At 34.6% G+C, this 27,727-nt stretch overlaps 2 protein-coding genes across 2 annotated transcripts; both read right to left on the bottom strand.

The window, feature by feature from the left end:
• On the bottom strand, positions 1-22,761 carry LOC124454524 (glycogen [starch] synthase-like). The gene is made up of 20 exons (XM_047005317.1): positions 22,567-22,761; positions 19,272-19,461; positions 17,687-17,723; positions 15,491-15,643; positions 14,645-14,824; positions 13,800-13,814; positions 12,458-12,587; positions 10,660-10,699; positions 10,108-10,185; positions 9,051-9,098; positions 7,766-7,835; positions 7,407-7,513; positions 6,437-6,496; positions 5,073-5,151; positions 4,432-4,545; positions 3,976-4,102; positions 2,363-2,520; positions 1,468-1,569; positions 883-978; positions 1-296 (listed from the first exon to the last, which is right to left on the bottom strand). Exons 4-20 carry the CDS (start codon positions 15,605-15,607, stop codon positions 192-194), a joined length of 1,626 nt encoding a protein of 541 aa, XP_046861273.1. The 5' UTR covers positions 15,608-15,643; positions 17,687-17,723; positions 19,272-19,461; positions 22,567-22,761; the 3' UTR covers positions 1-191.
• Positions 22,762-24,390: 1,629 nt separating this feature from the next.
• On the bottom strand, positions 24,391-27,218 carry LOC124454356 (protein FAM166C B-like). The gene is made up of 3 exons (XM_047005169.1): positions 27,004-27,218; positions 26,465-26,750; positions 24,391-24,843 (listed from the first exon to the last, which is right to left on the bottom strand). Exons 1-3 carry the CDS (start codon positions 27,069-27,071, stop codon positions 24,730-24,732), a joined length of 468 nt encoding a protein of 155 aa, XP_046861125.1. The 5' UTR covers positions 27,072-27,218; the 3' UTR covers positions 24,391-24,729.
• Positions 27,219-27,727: the final 509 nt, after the last annotated feature.

Below are 27,727 nucleotides of genomic sequence, written 5' to 3'. Positions count from 1 at the left end.
TTAGTTGTCCATAGATGGGATTTTCATTCTCAGTAAAATATTTCGAACATCAAATCAATAATGCTGAAATTCTCATTCAATTCCCATACAGGCATTGAAGGATCGCAAAAATGACTAATAAGTAGTTTTATGAAGAATAAAATTTCGATAAGACACACATAAACACCATATAAAATGACGTCGTTAGAACCTCATTCGCTATACAGTCGATGGCGTTCGTCTTCCTCGTCATCAGAGCCGTAACTTGACGCTGTCGGAGAAGGGGGCTGGGAGCCGGGACGAGGAAATCTGAAATACTGCAGTAACGTAAATAAGGTTTGAAAATGATTCTGTGAGCTCAATGAATATAAATGCATGACAAATATATAGAAATTATGTTGATTGTACAAAATAACAAAAAACGTGTTAAAAAAATTGTTTCAATCGATATAACAAACTCTTTCCTTGGAATTTCATAACAAAAAAAGATTCTTTACAAAAAGGTCGTAAAGGTTGCATTGTTAAGTGATTTCATAAGCAAAGAATTGATGAAGGTTCCTTCGAATTTTCAGTGCAATTGATTGAAACAAATAAGAAAAAAAATTGTAGCAGTACTATTTCTGAGACACATGTATTTTATCACAGCAATGAAAGTTGTTAAGCTTTTGGTGACTTAACTGTGCAAAGAATCAGTGCCTAACTGGAAAAGGGGGAGAGGGGTGGGCGAGAAAAAAATTGCCCTAATTTAATGGGATCCCAAAACAAATACAAAACAGGAAAATGGATATTGAGTCACGGGAAATGTTGATTGAGTTTGCCTAAGGCACACCAAATTTCTAGGAACTTTTTTTATGAATATCTGGTACATTTAGATGGCATGTATGAATTTCAAAATTTACGAACCTGTGTTTGATATCTTTCATCGTCTTCTTCATTTTCTTCTTGAAATTGGTCAGGGTAAACAATAGACAAAGCCTTTCTCCTCGCTTTCATGTAATACTACAAATCATTCAACTCAATATGGAAAAGTATACTTGAAAAACGTATTTCACAAAAGAACAACCAATAACACCTTATCATTTTACTGTTCATTAATTAAGACGTAACATGTATCCTATTATAAAATCGGCATTGTAAATACTTTACTTCATTCTTATACTGAAAATGACGTATTGTACAAAAGTCGAAACATGTTTATTATACAAAATTTTGTCGTTTATTTTAAGTGTAAAACAAAATCAATTTGCAAAACGCAACCAGCTAAGAACTCGACGGCTTAGTTCCTATGTTGAATTCCGGGTACACGCATGTATTTAATACCATTTTACCAAACTAGAATGAATAAAATAACGACATTTCTGCATTCTTAACTACGTTATATGCATGAAACACACTGAATAAAAAGATTAACGACATTTCTGCATACTTAGTCACGTTATATGCATGAAACACACTGAATAAAAAGATCCAACACTATGCTTTGCCTACCCTTCCAAGACTTTTCCAGTCAAGCAGTTCACTAAGTCGCTCTGTTCTGTTCCGTTGAATAATTCTCTGCCGACGACTGAGCAGGCAAAACGATTTCATGTGCTGTTGTGGGGTGAAATACGGACAAAAATACTTTGAAAATAATGTATTAGTCAATGCATTAGAGTATAATTTATAATTACAACAGCTATGGCGAAGGCTAATGATTTTATTTTGTTATAGATATCCTTAGTTTTAAATTTCTTCTCAAGATATTCTTTGCATAAAATTTCTTCTTAAGATATCCTTTGTTTTCAATATCCTTTTAACACCATTCGTTTAAAATTCCCTTAAATCTGTTTTAGTGCTATTTTAGTTTGAAAGACAAATATTCTGAAACTTCATGTAAAATAGGATCATCACTTACAAGCCAATCATAATCGGGAATATAATTAAGCTAATACACGATGTTTTTATGATAAATTCTTTGAGATAAGATGCTTTACCAGTGAAATATCTGCTGTTAAAGGTCCTCCAAAACAGGCCTTGCGCACAAAAAACAATCATCAGAAAAACAATTTATTCGCCCTGAGTCAAAATATGGACTGTGTTGTTCAAGCTATCTAAATTTCAAAAGCATAAACGAAAAAATATCCATGTTTTAAAGATCTCGCGTTGGCCTGCGCGGTTGCTTGAAATCGCTTGAAATTTTGATAGCTGGTAAAACACAGTCTATATTTTTATTCAGAGAGGTTAAATTGTTTTTCAGATGAGTAATTTTTGTGCGCAAGACCTGTTTTAAAGGATCTTCAACAGCAGATATTTGCAATGAGAAACTTTTAAGTGAAAAGTAAGTGCGACAGTGAATACCAAACCTGAGCAAGCGACATAAATGTTTCAATAGACCCCACTCTACCTCAGCCAACTGTGTTATTGATCCTTCGACATCTTTGAATCTTCGATCTACGAGATAGATCCCATAGGAGCAAGGATCTGCTATGTGCTCAGCCATGAAGCGACCAAACCCAGATAAGTTCGTGGACACCGATGGTATACCCATGACAGTGCATTCAGCTGAAACATAAAATGATAGTATGAGGATCGAGCAAAGTTTTTTGGCAACATGAAAAGTAAGGTAGCTAAAAGCGTGACGCAGTTGATGAAAACCGTCGAAGTCTGAGGTTTTTATTTCTTACATGTTTGTAAATGTAGATCGACCAGGTTGGTATAGTCCTGAGAAGGACTGTTTTTGTTGTTGTTGACTGACGTTTCGACAACCTTAGCGGTAGCTTAGCGGTAGTCGACAACCTTAGCGGCATTTGACTCTGAAGATGACTACCGCTAAGGTTGTCGAAACGTCAGTCAACAACAACAAAACAGTCCTCCCCAATGATCATCAAACAAACATGTAACGATACTCCCGGGTTCAAACCATTTACTTTGTTTTTATTTCTTGGTGGAAAATTTGAAATGCAATGTCGCAGTGTTTTATTACTCCTTCGACAACGTTAAACAATGGGGATGAAATCGCAAGTACGAAAAAAACATCGGTTATCTGTCTGAAAATATAGAAATATTTTCATTGGTTTACAAAATGTCACGTTTCGATGTCACATACATCACGTGTACTGGAAAGTGGAAGATAGTTATAATTTGGCTAAACTCGGCAATCTTTTGTGAACTTTAAGTTCCTGTTTCTTTGCAACATGCTTCTGATGAGCGTTCACTTTTCTTTTTTCGTCGGAGTTGTTAAAACTAGTTGTGACTTCAAACGTGTCGGAGGTAAAACTTTCCAGTTTGGCGAAATTGCTTTCGGTGTGAAGTTGTATTCCTAAGGATTAATATAATGTTACTCTTTGAAGTTGTCGTTCAACGGATCTTGCCCATCGCGGTTGGAAGTCTGGGTCGAGTCAAATTCTCACGTCATCCAAGGTAGATGATTTATATATTTTGTATTGACGACAGAAAAGGTCCACCAAAACGGCAATTTTCGGCATGTTTAAACCGCAATTGAAATGGAATGATTTAACAAACTTTTTCACCAACACGCTAGAGCTCACACCTATATTTAATATCGCACATAATATTTTTTTTCTAGTGAGGAAGCTTTAATAAACACTTCTGTTGCAGATTACGCATATTAAACTTTGTACGGCATAAAATGATACGGAAACAACACTTTACACCAAATGATGTTTTAAAGAAATAAACTCGAAAATTTCAATACGCAATAATTTCGGTTTTATAAAATACTACGTGTATAACCCCATGGCTCATAATAACATAGAAAATAAAATACCAGGTGTATAACCCCATGACTCATAATAACATAGAGAATAAAATACCAGGTGTATAACCCCATGGCTCATAATAACATAGAGAATAAAATACCAGGTGTATAACCCAATGGCTCATAATAACATAGAGAATAAAATACCAGGTGTATAACCCCATGGCTCATAATAACATAGAAAATAAAATACCAGGTGTATAACCCCATGGCTCATAATAACATAGAAAATAAAATACCAGGTGTATAACCCCATGGCTCATAATAAGAGGGAAACACTCCCAAATGACAGCCACGAACAAATTCTTCATATTCCATTCCTATCAATGGGTTCGTTGCAGATAAAAATTCCGGATGGAAAATAATCTAGAAAAAAGGAAATGAATATATGATATAGTTAATTTCATAGAGAGATTACTGCGCATGTCAGCAAAGATGTTTGCGATTTGTTAATAACAATAGAGGTAATTTACGTAATATCAATCTCGTATATTTTGCATGCAACAGCACTATAATTTCCGTGTTTAATTGGCCTCATCCAAACGCAGGCATCGACCAAAGTTTCATGCACACGCATAATATATATGTTATTATTTTATAAATTTATTTCCAGAACAGACTTCTCGTGAATAAAGAACATAGTTACATAGTTACACGATCGAATTTTGTCTGCAAACATATAATTTGGTAAATACCTTAACTCTATCAGAATCGTAATTAAACATACGACAACGCCGTATATGATTGAGTATTTGATCAGCGGAATCATTCATAACATTATGAGTGACAACAGGGGGGAGACAGCCTCTCTGAAAAAATGGAAGTTTCACCATTATAGAAATAACAACAATACTATATTCATACATACAGGTTATATTGTTAAGAAGAAAAACCTATCCTGCTTTTAACATATAAATTGCTATCCATGTTATAAATAAGACCATACATATATGCATTAAATGAAATACCAACATCTAATAATAAGTATTCAAATAAAAATAAAAATGTAAGTCAATGCTATCACATTTAGAGCTATACAATGATACCACTTTTTGAAATGCATTAACGACTGATAACTCAAAAAGTCATTATGAAAATGTTTTCGTTAGTTTTGATTGTTGAACTGTACAAACTAGGCACATAGATGTCATTACAACTCGTGTCAAAACCCAAGAGTAAAACTGAGAGAGAGAGGGAACAAATCTCAGGGTAAAACTGTAAAAATTCAGACAAAATCCTTTTTGCATGTAATTAAGGATAGTATAGTTCCGCTGGTAACTTTCAATTTCTGGAGAAAAGTAACCTATAGGTCAAATATCCAGGTCAAACTATTTACCTGTCCAGAGTAAATACAACGCTTCAATTTAATGACGTCACCAGGAGAGAGCAAAGTGTCAGCTTCCGGTATTTTACCACTGAATAAAGTAATGTTATGTTTTCATTGAATTTGGCATTCAAACATTTTGTAAATCACACGTATTAATGCTGTTTATAAGTTACTGCAATATAACTTCGCTTTATGCCAAAGTAGAAATGAACATTGGCGTAGGATGATCAATAATTGAGTGGCTTTTATATTTATTCGTGCATATTGTGAGGAGTTAAGTTTCTTTGAAATCTATTTTTTCTACAGATCATAACACGCAAGTGCGAATATCAAGCCCCTGCCGATTAACAATCTTTATACGTCCATGGAAATGAATATAGTGTCAACAAGTTGACCAATAAGGCTTGAGCAACTTTAATGCACAACTGTAGTCATTTTTGTGTACAAGAGAAATTAACGGACGATACAGAATTTTTCTCACAAACATCGGCACGGAATGTGTACAAGAGAAATTAACGGACGATACAGAATTTTCCTCACAATCATCGGCACGGAATGTGTACAAGAGAAATTAACGGGCGATACAGAATTTTCCTCACAATCATCGGTACGGAATATGTACAAGAGAAATTAACGGACGATACAGAATTTTCCTCACAATCATCGGCACGGAATGTGTACAAGAGAAATTAACAGACGATACAGAATTTTCCTCACAATCATCGGCACGGAATGTGTACAAGATAAATTAACGGGCGATACAGAATTTTCCTCACAATCATCGGCACGGAATGTGTACAAGAGAAATTAACAGGCGATACAGAATTTTCCTCACAATCATCGGTACGGAATATGTACAAGAGAAATTAACGGACGATACAGAATTTTCCTCACAATCATCGGCACGGAATGTGTACAAGAGAAATTAACAGACAATACAGAATTTTCCTCACAATCATCGGCACGGAATGAGTTAACAGACAATAAATTAACAGACAATACAGAATTTTCGTCACAATCATCGGCACGGAATGTGTACAAGAGAAATTAACAGACGATACAGAATTTTCCTCACAATCATCGGCACGGAAAGTGTACAAGAGAAATTAACAGACGATACAGAATTTTCCTCACAATCATCGGCACGGAAGAGAGCTTAATCTTTACGTGACAAGTGAAAAAAGCCAAAAACCACGGAAAATTTAAAAGAACTGTTCAAACTAAACCATTTAAGAAGCGAAAGTCAAAATCACAGTTCGAGATTCTAGTTTGATATTCAGCAGATCGATCCCCAACTTTTAATATTTTCTCTAGTCATTTCGAGATGAAAAAAAAATGTCCAACTATTCAAAATGAATCAGACAAATAAATACCCGAGAGCAGCTTCAAATAATTTCTTTCCGATTTTATCTTGAAGTTCATCAACGACATCCCTACCAAGAAAAAGTTAACAAAATCACGATTGACAAAAAAAAATGCGGCAATGCATTACAAAGTTACTCACAGGAAATACTTTTGCGACTTGCATGAATTTTTTTGAAAATGTAGAGTACATTTAAAACACAGTTGTATCGAAAGTCAGATTACATTTTACCTGTGTTTTGTAATGTTTACATTATCATTCACGAATTCATAGACAACTGCACTACAGCAACATCATTACCAAAACTATAGTAGTATATGCAGCAACCTTATTACTAAAACTACTGTAGTATATGCAGCAACCTTATTACTAAAACTAATGTAGTATATGCAGCAACCTTATTACTAAAACTACTGTAGTATATGCAGCAACCTTATTACCAAAACTATAGTAGTATATACAGCAACATTATTACCAAAACTATAGTAGTATATGCAACAACCTTATTACTAAAACTATAATAGTATATGCAGCAACCTTATTACTAAAACTACTGTAGTATATGCAGTAACCTTATTACTAAAACTATAGTAGTATATGCAGCAACCTTATTACCAAAACTCTAATAGTATATTCAGCAACTTTATTTCTAAAACTATAGTAGTATTTGCAGCAACTTTATTAAGAAAACTCTAGTAGTATATGCAGCAACCTTATCACCAAAACTATAATAGTGTATGCAGCAACTTAATTAACAAAACTAGAGTAGTATATGCAGCAACCTCATCACCAAAACTATAATAGTATATGCAGCAACCTCATCACCAAAACTATAATAGTATATGCAGCAACCTTATTACTAAAACTTACTAGTATATTCAACAACCTTATTACTAAAACTATAGTAGTATATGCAGCAACTTTATTATTACAACTTAGTAGTATATGCAGCAACCGTATTACCAAAAGAGTATAGCTACCTTAATTGTTTGGCAACAGCTTGTCCTTTCAACGAATCAACGTTAAAATTGTTAGTTTTCGTTGGGAAAATAAGGAAGGCGACAACCGTAGTAGAGCTATTGATCGACTAAAACAAAGACCAAAATGCAGTCAAAATCCACGTTCTAACAAAGTTACATTCGACTCAATGCCATAACACCAGTGCTTTATTTTCAGGCAAGCAAATTCAGTTTATCCTATCTCAAAAACCATACGATCCTCTCAAAGTGATAATAATCACGAAGTGAATGTTCTTACAACCATGCATAGACGTCTCAGAAAGAAGTTTATTGATATTCACAAAAGATGAATGCATGAACAATTATGCAGTAAAACATACCTTTAAGAAATGATTTAACCTGGCTAAAGACTCTACGAAAAGATCTACTCCTTTGTTGAAATATTCATACCTACGAGAAAAATGTATGTGTAAGTATGAAATGATGGCAAATGAATGACCAAGGTTCAAAATTCAAATAGAAAAACGAAGAAAATATATAATACACATAACATGGACAAAATAAGCGCAGCTTCAATTTACAGCGTGTCAATAGAAATAGGCAATCCAACTTTAACACGCTCATGTGTGTAAGTTATTGAATAAACGTCCACAGTTTGAAATATTATGTGTCCTCCATTGTACGTCACGTCCGGTGAACTAGACACAGTCACAGCACCTCACAGTCAAACACAAAAAGTCCAAAAAGTCACGAAAAATCAAATTTTCGTCGTCTTATAAAATACATTGGAAATGTTCTTAAAATCGTCTACTCTATCGAATTAGATTATTTCCCTGAGGTTAATATAGGCATTTTAAGTCAGAGCAAGGTGAGAGGCGTTCAATCGCTCCTTATTTCAGAAGAATAACAAATAAGGACTCAGGGATGGCGCAAAGTTTCAAACAAAATTGATTTGTATAGTTTGATAACATTACTTCATAAATCGAGAGGAAGCATCGACTTAATATAGCAAGCAAGAACTTGACATATTATTATCTGCAATGTCTGCCGCTCTTGAATTATGTAAATTACGAAAACCAAAGTAAGTATCTAATTTACTTTTTTATGTATCATAGCCAATGAGGCAGGCGCTACACGCATTACTGTCGAATTTAGAGCAGACGAATTTAATTCGACAGAAATTCGAAGCAAATTCGTTGAGAAATTAGACGTCGAATTTCCGTCGCAGAAAATTCAAAATGGCGCCCATCAATCGTGCTCAACCTCAACCAGTTGTGATTATTACTAGAATTTACAAGAGAATACTTTTAAAGCGAAAAAGAAGATATTTACGATTGCTTCTTCATCTTTAGAAAAGAGCTTTATACCTTCGCACATGTTATTTGATGTTTTGCTTATAACTCGAAGCTTGAAAGAAGTTGATAGCACAGAGCAAAACATCCTAAGCCTCGGGGCATGTCTCGAACTCATTACTTTAAAATATTGACAATGATTACATTTCACAGGAAAACCTATACAGAACTTCAATTTCCAGCCATTTTCAACCCTGATATAAAATAAACATGCGACTGTGACACATCGACTGCTGGAAATTTCAAATGTTCAACGACTTTAAAGTCAACAGGGTTTTTCGAATATTGAGTAATAACAAAGTAACAAGTGTACCTGCCGGCGGAGAAAAAATAGAGCGTTGAATTCAGATCAAAGTTATGTCTAAAAATAGTGTGTAAATAGAAAAGTCAATGTCATTAATGAAGATATTTCAGACGAAAAATAACGTCCCATCTTTTGTAGTAAAATGAAAGGAACATAATATTTTTTGCAATAAATCTTAGGTTCGACAGGTATAAGCAAGTAACACATATTTTAAGAAACATATGGGAGAAAGGCAGTGCTGACACTCGTAGGGGAAACCTACGGGGAAAACTGTAAAATGTAGGGGGATTGTAGAGAGAAAACAAAATCGTTTAAAAATGAGACTCATTTTTGCCCAAAATACTCTTTTCTTTCTGTGTTCTCACCAATTAGCAAGTGATTGTAACAGAATCTTTCTTTGGCACATTTTGTGACCATATATGGCAATAGAAGATCAGCAACTTAGCATAAACTCAGTGTGTCATTTGCGCCACCTGCTTGTCATTACTTTCTACGCCAAATTACTAACTTTTTCGTCTAGATGTTCTTCGTTTTCAATGAATCGTTTTTGCATGCATTTTTTAAAAACAGACTAAAAAATTCAGTGGTCCGACCCGACGTAGGTATATAATAGGGGGATATGTTGCTGTGTAGGGGAAAAGTAAGGGAAACAAGGAAAATCATCGTAGGGGGAGGTAGGGGGAAAATAAAGTTTTGGTAGGTGAAATGTGCATACACAGAAAGGCAGCACTGTAGACGGTCCTTCAATTGTGGATTTACTGAAGAAGGTCCTTCAATTTGAATTATTGAATTAGATTTTGTTCGCTAACTGTTGCCATGTTGACTTTTTGTTGAATTATGATACTATACTATTGTGATTGAGAGAATTTTGGAAATGAGCTCCAGTCAATGCACTAAGCAAAATTGTTTGCTGTATTAGTACTTTATAGGGAAATCGACACTTACCAGAACCCCCTCTACTCAACGCTAAGAGGGGTGTACACCCTCCGTATCCCTTCCCTAAATCTATCACTGGGTGGACATGATCTCAGATCTATCAGGGGGGGACACTTCTACAATTACTTACCCATAAAAATGACCTCGAACAAATTTGTGTATTTTTTCCTTCGCTATGGCATGAAGATTTTGAAATTCATGAAGAGCCCTAAAAGAGAAAAAATTTAAGAGGCACAAAAATACAGCATTCTTCATTCATGGCTCTGAGATTGAAGTCAAAAGTCTTTTGACTCCTTTCACACAATTCCTACCCAGGCTAAAGCCCTTTCCAAAACTCGCACTCATTATTTTTAAAAAGTAAGGTAAGTCAAAAACATTGAACGAAAATACATTGAAGCTAAATGCTACAAATAATTGAAGCCAAAGCTTACACACAGCCACGCGAGATTACACCCAGACACGCGTGTTTAGTGCTTCGAGATTCTCTCGCGGCGTGAAAATTAATTGAACTGCACACACGTGTCTGGGTGTAAGATTTGGCTTCAAAAAATTATTTAACTTTTCTATAACAGGTAGCGTTCCATGTATTATATATAGTTCAGTAGTCAAAACCAACAATAACAGGATGTAATTTCCTTTAAAATTCAATACATTGTGTACATGCAGTGGTTTTTTCACTTACGTATATTTCACGACGTTCAGTCCATTCGGTAATATACAATCTAATGATAGGATAAAAAGAACAAAAGTCAATTGAATTGTCAAAGTAATGCCAGCAAATAATATCTAACTATCGAAACTATAGAGAAACAAAAAGAACAAAAAACAAATGAACTAGATGACAATTACAAATTGTTTAATAGACAATAACAATAAAGAACTGTTTACTTCAAACCCTAATTTCAAAAACACTTTTCCTCCAGCATTTCCAATTGCTCCACAAGCTCACTTCTCCTTATTTTGCCCTCCCCGTGAATCATATTCAACCCCCTTTCTCTCCATGTATGAAACACGTAGGAAGCACAGGGGCAAGAAGGGAGAGGGGGCTTCGAACCATCCTAACTTAAAGAAGCTGAGACATGAGCCCCTTAAAGTGAACTGCAAACCAAATTTAATTTTATGGACTAGATATAATAATAGCATATTTTGTCAACCATTTTCCACTTATTCTTCACAAAGGAAGAATTAAAAATTAACAAGATTTTGATATTTCGTGCTCCTGATGTTTTTTTGGAAAACATAAGATAAAATAAACTGCTAAGAAGTAACTACGGCAAAAATTCAACGAGAGTTAAATTTTAAATCTTCAAAGAGTTGCAACTTTGAGCCACTTCATGACGTCAAACATCTTTATACGCCCCTGGTATGATGTATAACATAGCACAATGTTGATAATATACCCGCTCTACGTCGAACCATATGTTATGACGTCAAACATCTTTATACGCCCCTGCTATAATGTATAACATAGCACAATGTTGATAATGTACCCGCTCTACGTCGAACCATATGTTATGACGTCAAACATCTTTATACGCCCCTGCTATAATGTATAACATAGCACAATGTTGATAATATACCCGCTCTACGTCGAGCCATATGTTATGACGTCAAACATCTCTATACGCCCCTGGTATAATGTATAACATAGCACAATGTTGGTAATGTACCCGCTCTACGTCGAACCATATGTTATGACGTCAAACATCTCTATACGCCCCTGCTATAATGTATAACATAGCACAATGTTGATAATGTACCCGCTCTACGTCGAACCATATGTTATGACGTCAAACATCTCTATACGCCCCTGGTATAATGTATAACATAGCACAATGTTGATAATATACCCGCTCTACGTCGAACCATATGTAATGACGTCAAACATCTCTATACGCCCCTGGTATAATGTATAACATAGCACAATGTTGATAATGTACCCGCTCTACGTCGAACCATATGTTATGACGTCAAACATCTTTATACGCCCCTGGTATAATGTATAACATAGCACAATGTTGATAATATACCCGCTCTACGTCGAACCATATGTTATGACGTCAAACATCTCTATACGCCCCTGGTATAATGTATAACATAGCACAATGTTGATAATATACCCGCTCTACGTCGAACCATATGTTATGACGTCAAACATCTCTATACGCCCCTGGTATAATGTATAACATAGCAAAATGTTGATAATATACCCGCTCTACGTCGAACCATATGTTATGACGTCAAACATCTTTATACGCCCCTGGTATAATGTATAACATAGCACAATGTTGATAATATACCCGCTCTACGTCGAACCATATGTTATGACGTCAAACATCTCTATACGCCCCTGGTATAATGTATAACATAGCACAATGTTGATAATATACCCGCTCTACGTCGAACCATATGTTATGACGTCAAACATCTTTATACGCCCCTGGTATAATGTATAACATAGCACAATGTTGATAACATACCCGCTCTACGTCGAACCATATGTTCAGCTTCATCGGCTGTAATCAAGGAAACTGTAGTGAACACGTGAGCCGAATGAACAGCGGACCTCTCGAGACAATATCGATGATAAATACCACGATCGCCCGCTTCCTAAACAAAAATCGCAAAATTTCTGTTTAAAGTGTACTTAAACGCTAATTATTTTTAAAATGAATTCGATAAAATTGTTGGAAACTTTATGTTATTTTTGTGAAAAGACTAATCACGTGAGTGTTGTTTTATGGGATGAAAATTATAACGATGTTCGTACGTTGCTTATAAGCGTATTTCCTTTGTTATAAAAAATAAAGTAAAAATATCGATCGGAGAGTGTGAGTAAATTAGGAAACATTGAAGAAACATTTCCCTGTTTCCGAAAAAGAGTAAACTAGGAATAATAACAGTGAAAGCATCGTTTGAGAAGGCCATAAAATCTTGACGCCAGGCCTTGTGAAAATGCTGTAATTTTAGCTAAGAACGAAGTACTGGCATTTGGAGTCTGGTACCTAAAATATGACGTAAATTCCAGACAAAAATACAATCCTATCCATCTGCCACTATTTTTCTAACTCCAAATTGGAAAACATGCCTGAAAGGAGCATGGTATATGGTTGCAGTAGCTTTAGAATAATTCGGTAAAATCTTACCATGTTATTTAGCAAGTGTTGTCCGGAATTTACGTCAAAGTTCTCACGCGGTCGTTTACCAAAGATGTGCTGTGTTACACAAGGCATAGCGTCACGATTTTTCAACCAATTAACAAAATTCTTTCACGAATATTATCCTACGTCTACAGTCTATCAAATTCGCTCAAGAAAAATATTGAGGTTAGATGCACTTTAAGCATAACGCCATATGTCGCAAGCTAAGACTTAATTTGTATGAACGATAACATTAGTGAGTTTTTTGAGGCAAATCAAGAAAATTGTCCATAATAAGAAACAAAACTGTAAACAGCAAAAGACACATCAAAAATGTTTAATTACGTAATACATCAAAAATGTTTAATTACGTAATACATCAAAAATGTTTAATTACGTAATACATAAAAATGTTTAATTACATAATACATCAAAAATGTTTAATTACGTATTACATCAAAAATGTTTAATTACGTAATACATCAAACATGTTTAATTACGTAATACATCAAACATGTTTAATTACGTAATACAAGAAACATGTTTAATTACGTAATACATGAAACATGTTTAATACATATACACATCGAATCTACAAATAATTATACATAAACATGTTGTTTTCAAACGAAGAGTTTACTTTAAAGACTTTAATTTTTAAAACTAGAAAGAGAGTTCATACCTTGTCTATGTTGAACTTTGATGATAAAGGAACACGAACATAAAGAGAAAAAAAATCACAGTTAGCTAATATAAGTTTGTTATAATTGCAACAGTATTACGTGAAGAAAAGACATTTGTTAATTCAAACGGTGATATTTCGACTCCATACATTACAAAATCTAATGTATTGCGAAAAATGAATTTGGATCATCTATCATCCCATACGGTTAATATGGTTCAACTTATTGTCCACATTGCTAACTATTTGTAAAAGCAAAATACCTGTGACGTCACGTCAATTGACGGCGTTTAATTTAAGATAAGTTGAGTAAGTTTAACTGTTTTAACAGCAGAATTCATGTGACGTCACGTCAATTGACGGCGTTTAATTTAAGATAAGTTGAGTAAGTTTAACTGTTTTAACAGCAGAATTCATGTGACGTCACGTCAATTGACGGCGTTTAATTTAGGATAAGTTGAGTAAGTTTAACTGTTTTAACAGCAGAATTCATGTGACGTCACGTCAATTGACGGCGTTTAAATTAAGATAAGTTGAGTAAGTTTAACTGTTTTAACAGCAGAATTCATGTGACGTCACGTCAATTGACGGCGTTTAATTTAGGATAAGTTGAGTAAGTTTAACTGTTTTAACAGCAGAATTCATGTGACGTCACGTCAATTGACGGCGTTTAATTTAAGATAAGTTGAGTAAGTTTAACGGTTTCAACAGCAGAATTCATGTGACGTTTGACCGCGTGCTACAAAAAGAAAGTTGACTTAGTTTAACTGTTTATTTAGAATTTTTGGAGAAAGGCACGTGTCAAAGTAAAGTAAAAATAATGTTATATACAAAACTATACTCACATTACTAAGATTATTATAAAAATCGGCATTAGCAGCACATAGATGACGTCCCAGTAAGGTGGCGTGGGTCGTAAATATTGTGGTAACATCAACATGTTTTGTTCTCAACGCCACTAAACCAACACCAGATAGCCACTCGTGAAAATGCGCAATGACTGGCAAAGGTTCGCGCTTTTTAAACTGAAGAAAAACAAATTAGAAACATTTAATGGACTGGCAACACTTATGAAGCAAACATTGAACTCATGTTCCGTTAACACAATAAACGACTGGCATAGTGTTTGAGGTTACTGGTAGAGAATGAATATAAAATTCAATCAAGTTTTAAATTGAGTTCTACGCATATCTCCCGTCTGTTCAAAGTACTAGTCTCTAAACAGCCCCAATCTGTACACAGCACCAGTTCAACACAACACCAGTCTCTACACAACACCAGTCTCTACACAACTACAGTCTCTACACAACACCAGTCTCTACACAACACCAGTCTCTACACAACACCAGTCTCTACACTACACCAGTCTCTACACAACACCAGTCTCTACACAACACCAGTCTCTATACAACACCAGTCTCTACACAACACCAGTCTCTACACAACACCAGTCTCTACACAATTTACAATTTAATTTACTACCAGGTACACGAATTATGCACGAAATAGTCAATTTAAGAATAATCTTCAATGAGAAATATCCAGTGCTTCCATTTCCCCAAATATAAACCTACTTTTTTATCTTTGTTTTCATAAATAACACCTTGCAAGCTGATCGCTTGATTGCCCGTCGCTCATAGCAATAACACCAATGCCGTAAGGCAATAAAAACAAATTTATAAAAATCCAACCTCAGTGATGAACCAACAGACGAGATAGCCAAATATCACAGAATCGTTAGCTTCAATATCTAAATGCGGTACACCAACATTGCATTTCTCCCAAAGTTCCTGTTTCCAAGTGTTCATGAACTTCGAGCCTGAACCGACGTCCAATAAAATCACCTTTATCGTAAGAAAAATATTGCAAATACGCATCAAAGGAAGCTGAACCAATATCGTACTGGCCTGCATCAAAGACTATATATATTTTATAAATCATAGGCCCAAAGGTTTGTTTTTGTCACGGGGGGGGGAGGGGGCTGAAGTTTCAAAGGCAAGGTCTCTTGTTTACCTTTGCATCTTCGTAAATTTCCGGAAAATATCGGAAATTGTTGGAATAAACCCCGGAATAACTCGGAAATTAACGGAAAACATGGGATTATAATGAAAATGGTTGTTGTTTTTGAAAACCTTGTCGATCTATAAAGATTGCCCTGGCATTAATTGGGCTATGAATTATTTATACTTTCTTTGTGAATGTGTGAATGTGATGATGTTTTTGAAAACCTTGTCGATCTATAAAGATTGCCCTGGCATTAATTGGGCTATGAATTATTTACACTTTCTTTGTGAATGTGTGAATGTGATGATGTTTTTGAAAAACTTGTCGATCTATAAAGATTGCCCTGGCATTAATTGAACTATGAATTATTTACACTTTCTTTGTGAATGTGATGAAAATACATAAGTCATTAACTTTTGAAAAGTTTACAAAAAGTTCACAAATTTTTAATGTTCATGAAATGTTCATATAGAGAGCGAAAACTTCACAAGTCTATGAACTTTCTTCACGATCTGGCAACACTGTACATGTTTTCAACGCGAAAATATTGTATCTTTTAGTTGAGTCACAACATAGTGAATATACAGTGAATTTTTGGTGCCACGTACATCTTATTGTGATTATGATTACCATTTTCAGTCAATTGCTTTTGCTCACCAATAGGAATGATGAAATGGCTAACGGCAGCCAGTCAATTGCTTTTTTCACCAATAGGAATGATGAAATGGCTAACGGCAGCCAGTCAATTGCTTTTTTCACCAATAGGAATGATGAAATGGCTAACAGCAGACAGTCAATTGCTTTTTCACCAATAGGAAGATGAAATGGCTAACGGCAGACAGTCAATTGCTTTTTTCACCAATAGGAATGTTAAAATGGCTAACGGCAGACAGTCAATTGCTTTTTTCACCAATAGGAATGTTAAAATGGCTAACGGCAGACAGTCAATTGCTTTTTTCACCAATAGGAATGTTAAAATGGCTAACGGCAGACAACAATCTAATTAAATATACAGGCAGTTGCAAGCAAAGTACAGTGCATATTCCAATACAATAGGTATACTGCATGTATGAAAGACAATTGAATGTTGCATATTGTGCACATTCTTTATGTAATCATGTACACAGTATAGACACAAACAGCAGTCTCGCTCCATTGTGCAACTTGGCTAATTTATTTACTGTACAATAAAATGCAAAACTGCACTTACTTAGACAATGCTTACACTTAGAAATACAATACCAAATTGGAACAGACCCCTGAACAGATCACAACAATTAAATTACCTTACAAACGATTTATTCAAAATACAAACAAACGATCAACTAAAAACATTACACTTCACACTAATTCAAAATGACAATACACAATTGACACCCACACATTACAACTAAAAACATCAAAGCCAAATCACACATCACAACTAAAAATAAAAACATTTCACTTCACACTAATTCACAATGACATTACACATTTCCTGTACACACAATACAATGACGTAAGAACCAGATAACAAATCCGGCTAACCTGACGTTTACTCCTCATTTGACTCTGAAGATGACTACCGCTAAGGTTGTCGAAACGTCAGTCAACAACAACAAAAACAGTCCGTCTCAGGACTATACCAACCTGGACGATCATCATCTACAAACATGTAACGATACTCCCAGGTTCAAATCATTTACTTTATATATAGTTAGCTTACGGCCTGCGGATACCCATCTCTGTACTCCTATTGGTCAAAAAAAGCAATTGTCTGGCTGCCACTATGCTAATCGCATGCGTAATTAGACATGCGAAATTGCAACAGTCAACTACTTGTTTCTATAATGTGATATGTACTGCGTTGTTATTAGTTAGCAAGCAACATAAGATGAACTTACTTGAGGAATCCATCAATAAGCCATCGCCAAAACAACCTTAACCAAAAATATGAAAGATTAGCAAAAGTAAGAGTTTTCAATACCCATCAAAATTGTTTAAAAAACAATTTTTTTCAATTGAATATAATTTGTTGGGTTAGTGTTCTGGTTTCAAACAGTTCTTTTAAGAACAATTACGTTATTATTTTCACTATTCACCACGGTCTTTGCTCTTTTTAAAACATTTTTTAATTTGTCACCACTACAAAGTCTCTATTTTAACCAGTATTTAAGAGTTCACGAGAGTGACTGAAACGGCATAAAGCAAAGCGTCCACAGACGACAAAAAATATACTTGGAATTATTACGTAGCTACCTCGACTTTTTATTCCCGCTATGAAAAATATTTTTGTGTTCACTGACCGTGAGAGCAATACATTTTTAAAGAAATGAATAATGGTAACTATTCAAAACATACATAGCCGGAGTAAAGCTGCAAGTTGAATAAGCCAAGATAAATTCCATGTTTTTCAAAATAGACCTGGGTATGGTAAATGAGCAAATTGCATTTTCACTACAAATGATGCTGGCAACACAGATAAACAATTGCATGAAACAGTTGCATGACATGACGTAATAAAAATATCACTACGCATGTGCACCAAAACAATGATACTTTTCAACCTGCAGTTAAACAGTTGCATGACATGACGTATATAAAATATCACTACGCACACCACAAACACAATGAACGGTAGCAAATTCGTATGACATACAAGCAGTGCCGGGATTCAAAATAAATTATAGTTCCTCAATTTTAAATTAAAAGTAAATAGATTCGGTATTAATATTAATTTCTAAAGAAACTATTTAACCAATCTATTAAAATCTTAAAATGTAATGTAAAGTAATAAAATTAATGTAATGTAAATATATTCAAAATGTGCTGCAATAATTTATTTTGACGTACCATTGCTCTGTCACTTCATACAAGGTAAATGCTTTGATATATCATTTACGTAATATTGGAAGATTTTTGTGAATAATATTTGTTACACATTACTCGTTATTTGAATGTTAAAAGCGTCAAAATATTTTCACTCTTATATGGTCATAGTGGCACTTGTTGATGGTCTCAAACTTTTTACCATTATATGCTTATTATTTGACGACGTTTCGTACTATTGCGTAGTATAAACGTTTATTTGACGACGTTTCATACTATTGGGTAGTATAAACGTTTATTTGACGACGTTTCGTACTACTGCGTAGTATAAACGTTTATTTGACGACGTTTCGTGCTACTGCGTAGTATAAACGTTTATTTGACGACGTTTCGTACTACTGCGTAGTATAAACGTTTATTTGACGACGTTTCGTACTACTGCGTAGTATAAACGTTTATTTGACGACGTTTCGTACTACTGCGTAGTATAAACGTTTATTTGACGACGTTTACTATTGCGTAGTATAAACGTTTATTTGACGACGTTTCGTACTATTGCGTAGTATAAACGTTTTTGACGACGACGTTATCGTACTATTGCGTAGTATAAACGTTTATTTGACGACGTTTCGTACTATTCGTAATTTATCAATACCATACTTAATCCCTTCCTTTTAATGTCTTCAATAGCTTCTCCTATCGCCTTATTCTGGGGTGATTCTGGGGTGAACAATTCATTATTCCATGTTTCACATTACCAATTTGTATGGACCAATCAAACAGTAATGATTTTTCAATTCCTCGACCGTCACTGGAGCTTTGGATTTAATCACAGTATAAATACCTCCAACTGAAATATAAACGAAATCCCTTTTTATGATACGCTAGCATCTTGGCATTTTGTCGATAAAGAGACTGTACAGTTGGCCGGGGGCGGGGGGTGGGGGGTGGACACGGTCTCACATTTTTTATAAACACGCAATTTAATGAGTGAAATTTAGCGACCCACTTGTAGAGAGTATGTTCTCGCGTCATTCTACCCTTCCACAAAGCATGATGTAGCCAGAACGATAATTGTGGGAGGGGGGGACATTCATATATTCATTTTATAATCCATAAAAAACAATGGATTTCAAAAGAAACTAACACAGCATGTCATGCATATGTGAATATGCCCCCCCGCCCCCCAATTATCGTTCTGGCTACGTGTCTACTTTTAGCAGGCAACACCGCTCCACAGTCTGTGATACAACGTAAAAAATTTAAAACTGTTCATGAACAGTAGCCCTGAATGCATTCTTAGCTATAGTCTTTCATATACGTGACTTCTGTACAAATGTCGTGGCTCTTTAGAAGTGACAAGAATCTGAAATTATTTTTACTTCATTAAGATCAATTTGAATTCAAACAAAACTACCACGACCCGAAGTTGGACGAAAAGTAGCGTAGATAAGGAACCAATTAGTCAGTGTCAACACAGGGACAAAATTCCATTTTCGAAACCGCAAATTTCGAAAAACATAAAAATAGTGAAAACATATGGAAATTTTAATCGAAATTTCATTTCCGGTGGAGATCGTAATTAGTAACTAGCGCACAGTCGATATTTTCGTTACGTCATAGAAGATTGCAAATTAACATGCACTTATTATTGGAAAATTCTCATCTAACATTCATTTACTATTGGAGCAATTCAAGCTAAGATGACTTGTATAATTAAAAAAGAAATTGTGGGCATTCAGAAGGGAAAATTTCTACAAGGGCAATGTATGAAATAGTCATAGACAGTACATGTAAATACTGCCTATGAGCCATTAAGTACTTCAAAGTGAATCAAAGCTCAATGATTGCTTCAATAGCATGATGCATATCTTTCGCAGATGTCTAAGAAAGAGTGACTATAAAGTAAATGGTTTGAACCCGGGTGAATGCATTGCTTCAATAGAAACAATAGATGCATATCTTTCGCAGATGTCTAAGAAAGAGTGACTATAAAGTAAATGGTTTGAACCCGGGTGAATGCATTGCTTCAATAGAAACAATAGATGCATATCTTTCGCAGATGTCTAAGAAAGAGTGACTATAAAGTAAATGGTTTGAACCCGGGAGTATCGTTACATTGTTGTTGACAAAAACAGTTCTTCTGAGGACTATACCAACCTGGACGATCTACATTTACAAACATGTAAAGAGTGACTATCTTATATTTAGGTCATCTCTTAAATTGGGAGCCACTTTTAGCTTAGATGCCCTCTGTTGTCCAACTTGTTACCATCAAACAAGAATAATGTAACCTAAATCATCAGTTATCATAAAACCATTATGCACAAGATGGTTAGAAGTCTGTTCCTGGGTTGTAGTCAGAACTTGTTACCTGCTAGTAGAGATTTGTTTTTAATAAGAGATTGTTAAAACTTGACTTTAAATATGATGAAAGTAAGCTTTTGTGCTGGTAAAGGCATTAATATAGTTTGAATATTTGAAAAGTTATGTCCATTATATACTGCATTTAGTGGGAAATTGGGTCATTCGGTTAACTGGCCCAACAGATATTAAAAAGTGCATGGCGACAGTAACAATACAGTTATTACAACATATCAGTTATGATATATCTGCCACAAATTTAGTTCTTCTGCATCTAATTTCACAGAATTATTATTGAACTTTTCTTCGGTAGCAATTAAACCTTTTGTTTTTACAAAGTGAACACACAAATTAACACAAACGTAACAAATGAAACAAACTGAATTCACAGGTCCATTACTACATAAGAAAAGAGCTAAAGCAAAGCCTTAATAAAGGATTTAAATATGAACTTAGATAATTATGATACAATTTTACATTGCTATTGACCATTGATTTTTGTCCTAAATTCAAATTCTACAAGCAGGAGTAAATCACATGAGAAGGCTGAGCTGGTGAGTGTATATGGCCGTCTTTTTGGCTCCTGCAGAAAAGTAACAGAGCAGTACTAAAATTTCTGAGCATTGGACAGGCTGCCCGACTAAACAAAGCTGCAAATACAAATATGCAAAATTCTGCTTGTTTGTTATTGCCATTCATACAAAACCCCTCAGTTTTACACTTTAGTAAGCATGGATATTTTAAGTATGTTTAATGGATAAAATATGCTCAGTGATTTGCAACTGTAACATTACCTACGTTAACCATTGGTAATAGGGCCTTCCAATCATCTGGCTGGACATTTTATCTTATTTGCTCATTAAAATTGCTCAGATATTCAGACAATTTGTATTCTTGCCTTGCGAGCTAGTTTTTACCAAAGTATTTCTCTTATTTACAATGCAAATTTCATCCAACATGGCGAGCATTCCAGTGTTCTCTTACTCCCAGTGGGAATGGTTGCAAGTAACCAATTTGCAGAAATTTGTATTGCACTTTATATGTGGACATAGTTTAAAACTTCAAAATGATGTGACCAATCTTTGCCTGTTGTTATCAGGTGGTATTTCAACACTAGTGTTATTGCTAGAGATTTTTCCTCTGTAATTACAGATGTTTCACTTTGATATATTTTGTACTGCCCTTTGGAATTAAACGCTTTGTAAGGAACAAACTGCGTAGAATAATATTTCCTGCAATTTACAGGCAAACTAAGAGTCTCCACACTCAATATTTGACAACAACAAATTTTTAAAGAGTAATAATTGATTAACCGATATACAGATAGCCTGATGTCATGAAAATCTCCAAATACAGCTTCAATGTAATAAATTATTTTGACCTCCAAGTTGACAACACGAATTAGTCAGATGCTGCAACTTGCAAACGTGTCCTCACATGAAATAAATTACCCAGTAAAGCATATCATTCACAATGGCTAAAGTAGAATTTAAAATTGCAACATTTTCTATTATATTGATGGCATGCCGTGAAATTTTATAATTACTGACATGCACGGTCGTAGAAAACAATTGCTTTCTTCCTACTGTACCTTTATTGGCAACCTCCCAAGCAATTTCAAAAGTAAAGTATGGAACGTCTGGCGATCCGTTTTCCATATTACTTATTTTTTCAGCCATTGCAGAGTGAATAAAAGTAATATCAAATAAAAACACACGGCATTTTCACTTCTCAATTCACGTTGTTTTTTGATTCGTGGCAAATGTAGAAATACAAATTAAAGACCATTTCAGGGAATACTTCAAGTAACATAACTAATATGGTGATTGGTAGTACAAGGAGCAAATACCAAAGCTGGGGAGGGAGGGGTAGAGAAGAAGGTGTGAAAAGGCGTATCAAACGATCATAATCTCAGACCTGCAGAAAGAAGTTAAAAGACAGACGGGAAAAGTTTAAAAAAACCTGTAAATAAATGCATAAAAACTTAATAATCTGGTTAAAAAATTTGGGGATTGTTATTCAGCAGTGTTTATGTCGAGCTTTTGCACAAGAATTTTAAATTTACTAGATACTTACTGTGCCGGTTTGTGGAAATTTATCATGTAAAAGCCATTTGTTTTACAGATGATGCATTTCAAATAAAAATCTAATGCCCAGTTCCCAAGTATGAAGCGGTTGGTTAGGTAGCTATGGAAGATATGCGTTGTATTTGAAAACGACTCATCGTGTATTCCTATCCAGTTTCCCAATGCAAACAAAACGTCTAACACCTTAAGAATCACTTCTTCACTAATTTTTGAAAAAACTGTGAGATTTAGAATCCTTAATTGGTTGGTCAGCGGCATAGCGTGGAAGGATACGTACAAATCAACATTTTAAGGGAGAAGGGCATGGCTACAGCCCCAATGATGTCTTGCATCTTTGCGCTTGCATCCGCGGTGGGTGGGAGGTAGAGAAAAATGATGGGAAGTGTCTTCTGCTCTGCATTTTGGCGGCAAAATCGAAAATAATCTATCACTTAGGCCATAGATTAGGAGCTGTTTACATGAGTAACATGAGCCCTACAGGGGCTAGCCCTGCCAAGCGCGATCTCGCGTGCTATTAAAATCTACATAAAATCACTTTTCACTAAAATAAAAGTCACGAACGGGAAAAACAAACTAAGAAGGTGTAAAAAAGCAACAGGCAATGACTTATTTTGTTTATTTTTAGCTATTTTGTATCTTAGCGCCGAAACACGCTATTCAAACTGAGGTACACTAGCTCTTGACGTACTAGAATTTGCATGTAAAACAGAGGTAAAGTACAGCCCTACATGGAGGGCTAGCCCTTCTCGTAAGCTCATGTGAACAGCCCTTACTATAACAATTCCTAATAATTACTCAAATTCAATGAAAGTTTGTCAAATCAGTTAGAGGCTAGGAGTGTCAATTTTATTTCCTAACAAGAAAAAACACCGTTACATATTTGTGCAAAGTGGCATTTGCAATGAATTGCAAAAGATATTTTCCAGTTTTTATATTGTTTTAAATTATCGAAGATGCAAACTTACAGCTGTTGGAATGATAAATTTTAATTAATTTCAGAAATCAAAAATAGGTTGAGACCCATAGACTAAATACGCGAAACTCGAAAAAATGGTCAATTTTTTACATTAAACTGCGGATACAAGCCGATGCAGTGATACGTAACAGCTCAATAGTGCCATAGTACTTCGTAGTTCGTACATAGTAAAAAATAGGCCTTTTCACCATCCACGAACTTTATGGTTTCACAGACACTGATGACATTTAATTCATTGATTTAAAAATGTAGTGTGAGCGTAAGAACACAATTATGGTTTCACAGACACTGATGACATTTAATTCATTGATCAATTTAGCAATGTAGTGTAAGCGTAAGAACACAATTATGGTTTCACAGACACTGATGACATTTAATTCATTGATTTAAAAATGTAGTGTAAGCGTAAGAACACAATTATGGTTTCACAGACACTGATGACATTTAATTCATTGATTTAAAAATGTAGTGTAAGCGTAAGAACACAATTATGGTTTCACAGACACTGATGACATTTAATTCATTGATTTAAAAATGTAGTGTAAGCGTAAGAACACAATTATGGTTTCACAGACACTGATGACATTTAATTCATTGATTTAAAAATGTAGTGTAAGCGAAAGAACACAATTATATGTGAGTAAGAAATTAGAAACGCACAAGTTGACTTTCAAAATTCAGTAATTACAGGTTAATTTCCTTCGTGAAACGTATTAACATGAGATATATTTGGTTGAACAAAATATTCCACCAGAGGAAGCCTTGCAGTATGGTCACGATACTGCTCGCGGTGCTTTTGGACATTCTATAAAAATATTTAATGAGCAAGTTATGGTCTTTTTAACTTTAAGAATTAGACTAGACTTAAATAAGTGGTGCAGGGTGCTAACTAAACCCAATGACTTCCAATGAGAAATATCCAATGCTTCCACTTGCTCAAATATGAACCTACTTCTTTATTTTTATTTTGATGAATAACACCATTCATGGTGCCCTCTTGCAAGCTGATTGGTTGTGTGGCTGTGGTTCAGCTCACCCAGAGCCAATAGCAGTTATGCCACAGGATATCATTAGAGTTATCTGTTTGTAAATGTAGATCGTCCAGGTTGGTATAGTCCTGAGAAGGACTGTTTTTGTTGTTGTCGACTGACGTTTCGACAACCTTAGCGGTAGTCATCTTTTGACTCTGAAGATGACTACCGCTGAGACTGTCGAAACGTCAGTCAACAACAACAAAAACAGTCCTTCTCAGGAATATACCAACCTGGACGATCTACATCTACAAACATGTAACGATACTCTTGGGTTCTAACCATTTTCTTTATTAGAGTTATCATTATAGAGTGAGACCCATAGAATTGTGAAATCAGTGGATATAACATACATATAATCCTACATTGTATGGTCTAGTGATATTATTTCATGAGATGTTTAATTAATTCTCTTACAGATTCAAAATATAATAGGGTTTTTATCGTTTGTTCACAAGTATTTTGTTTTAAATACAAACTGCTTTTATTCAATGAATTATAGGATCAAAGTACTCATCACACATGACTTACTCGAATCCATGATTTTATCTGATTAAAAAATTATATAATAGAAGTAATATTTTTGATGAGAAAAATGTTTTCACTTATATAAATGATAATTCCTCTCAATGCTATTAAAGGCTGTTTTGAGTCTTACATTACTAGATCGGTATAGCTTAAAGGTGTTAGAGGTTTAATGGCATAGTTAGTTTCTTATGGAACTATGTATTAGGGCTATGCAGGTATACATATTCAAACATTTTTAAAATTTACATGTTGCAGAAAAATGTTTATGCAGGTATACATATTCAAAATTTTTTAAAATTTACATGTTGCAGAAAAATGTTTATGGACATACTAGTTTCTCATGGAACTATGTACTAGGGCTATGCAGGTATACATATTCAAAGATTTTTAAAATTTACATGTGGCAGAAAAATGTTTATGGACATACTAGTTTCTCATGGAACTATGTACTAGGGCTATGCAGGTATACATATTCAAAGATTTTTAACATTTACATGTTGCAGAAAAATGTTTATGGACATACTAGTTTCTTATGGAACTATGTATTAGGGCTATGCAGGTATACATATTCAAAGATTTTTAAAATTTACATGTTGCAGAAAAATGTTTAGGGACTAGTTTCTTATGGAACTATGTACTAGGGCTATGCAGGTATACATATTCAAAGATTTTTAAAATTTACATGTTGCAGAAACAATCAACTTCCAGATAGTTGTTCAACATATGTAATACATAGAAATCTTTTACCAATGTTATAATTACATAAAAAACAGTTCATGCTGTAGCATTAGTTATGCATTCATTAGTATCGAGTCCGAATACCAACTGGCTAAATCATTATTCAAGAATATCTTCTGTTATGAATACCTTGTTATACTCCCTGATTTCAACCTCACGTTTACTGACATTCAAAAGCTCATGCTTATGCTGCGGACACCATCTATCCCAAGTACGAGGTCGTGTACCAATGACATAACTTGGTTCATGTTGATAGTATGCAGGGAATGGTAACTGAAGATCTCCACCTTGTCCATTGACACCCAATGTGCTATCTCCAAGCTTTTTCTGCCTATATGCTGCAAGTAGATTTGCTGTGTTGTTGCCATATGTTTTACCATGCTGATAACGGCTTTGATGAACGTGTCCTGTGTAACTAAGACAATGAATTCGATTTCATATGAATAAAAGTATCCTGTCAAACACATATAACAGTTTTTTTTAAAACAACAAAGCGCATACATACGTTTGCCATAGTCCAATTTTTAAAGTTAAATTAATTAATATTTATGCTTGCTTTTAAAACGAGTGATTGAATAAAATTTGTCATATTAAAAGTTCAACGAAACTTTTATTTTAAAAAGACAGTTGAAAATCATATGACATCTCTATGCTGATCTTGTACTTACCCTGGTAAATGGCGAGGATGTTTATACAATGCAGGATTTGAAGTGACAATTGGGAGCTTATTTTGCATGTCGTTTATCGATTTGCAATATATTTTGTGGAAGAATTCAACTCACACGAATGCAAGTGAAAAAACTATTAAAAAAATAATTATTACTAATAAAATAATAGTTAGCGACAAACACAGATATTAGCCTCTCATCACCATGGCAACAAGTATTGTGATTATGCTGCGTAAGCTACGCTGCGCTCATGTCTGTGATAGTACTGGTGACAATCTGATTTATTAACCATATCTTTAAACTTGACAGGATATCAGGCTATTAGGGCATTTTTACCAGAAAACTACCGGAGCATTTACCCCAATACGCACTACAATTAAGTATATACATAGACGTTTGATTATCTTCGATTTATTTATACGATTGTTTCATTGTTTGTTATAAGTACAAACTTTCAAATACAAATCCTCGAATGAGCTCTGATGTTTCGACCATATTTTTTAACTAGCCTAGGACATTAAGACTCATATACACCCTCAAAGATCAATTTCTTTTCTCGACTTAATAAAGAATGTTTTCGCTTTATGGTTAATCTGTATGGAGCAATTTAAAGCAGCAAGGTAAACGCCTTAATTGTCAGAGACAAAATCTTCCTCTTTAAAATGCGTTGCTATGTCTCAAAAAGACATTTTTTGTTCATTTTTCCAAACCACTAGCCTGTATG

The sequence above is a fragment of the Xenia sp. Carnegie-2017 genome, unplaced genomic scaffold (assembly GCF_021976095.1).
Source record: "Xenia sp. Carnegie-2017 unplaced genomic scaffold, XeniaSp_v1 HiC_scaffold_3, whole genome shotgun sequence".
NCBI lineage: Eukaryota > Metazoa > Cnidaria > Anthozoa > Malacalcyonacea > Xeniidae > Xenia > Xenia sp. Carnegie-2017.
Note: the sequence above shows the minus strand (reverse complement) of the source record. Positions and strands in the feature narration are given on the sequence as shown.

Bases quoted from the DNA above. Each gene is read 5' to 3' on its own strand.
- LOC124454524 (XM_047005317.1), bottom strand. From the start codon at position 15,607: ATGAACACTTGGAAACAGGAACTTTGGGAGAAATGCAATGTTGGTGTA. The intron at 10,186-10,659 runs GTAAGTGAAAAA...TTTCTCTTTTAG, and splicing joins CTGAACGTCGTGAAATATAC to GGCTCTTCATGAATTTCAAA. The intron at 5,152-6,436 runs GTATTTATTTGT...TACTTTATTCAG, and splicing joins TTATTTGAAGCTGCTCTCGG to TGGTAAAATACCGGAAGCTG.
- LOC124454356 (XM_047005169.1), bottom strand. From the start codon at position 27,071: ATGCAAAATAAGCTCCCAATTGTCACTTCAAATCCTGCATTGTATAAA. The intron at 26,751-27,003 runs GTAAGTACAAGA...TCATTGTCTTAG, and splicing joins CATCCTCGCCATTTACCAGG to TTACACAGGACACGTTCATC. The intron at 24,844-26,464 runs GTATTCATAACA...ATATTTTTATAG, and splicing joins AAATCAGGGAGTATAACAAG to AATGTCCAAAAGCACCGCGA.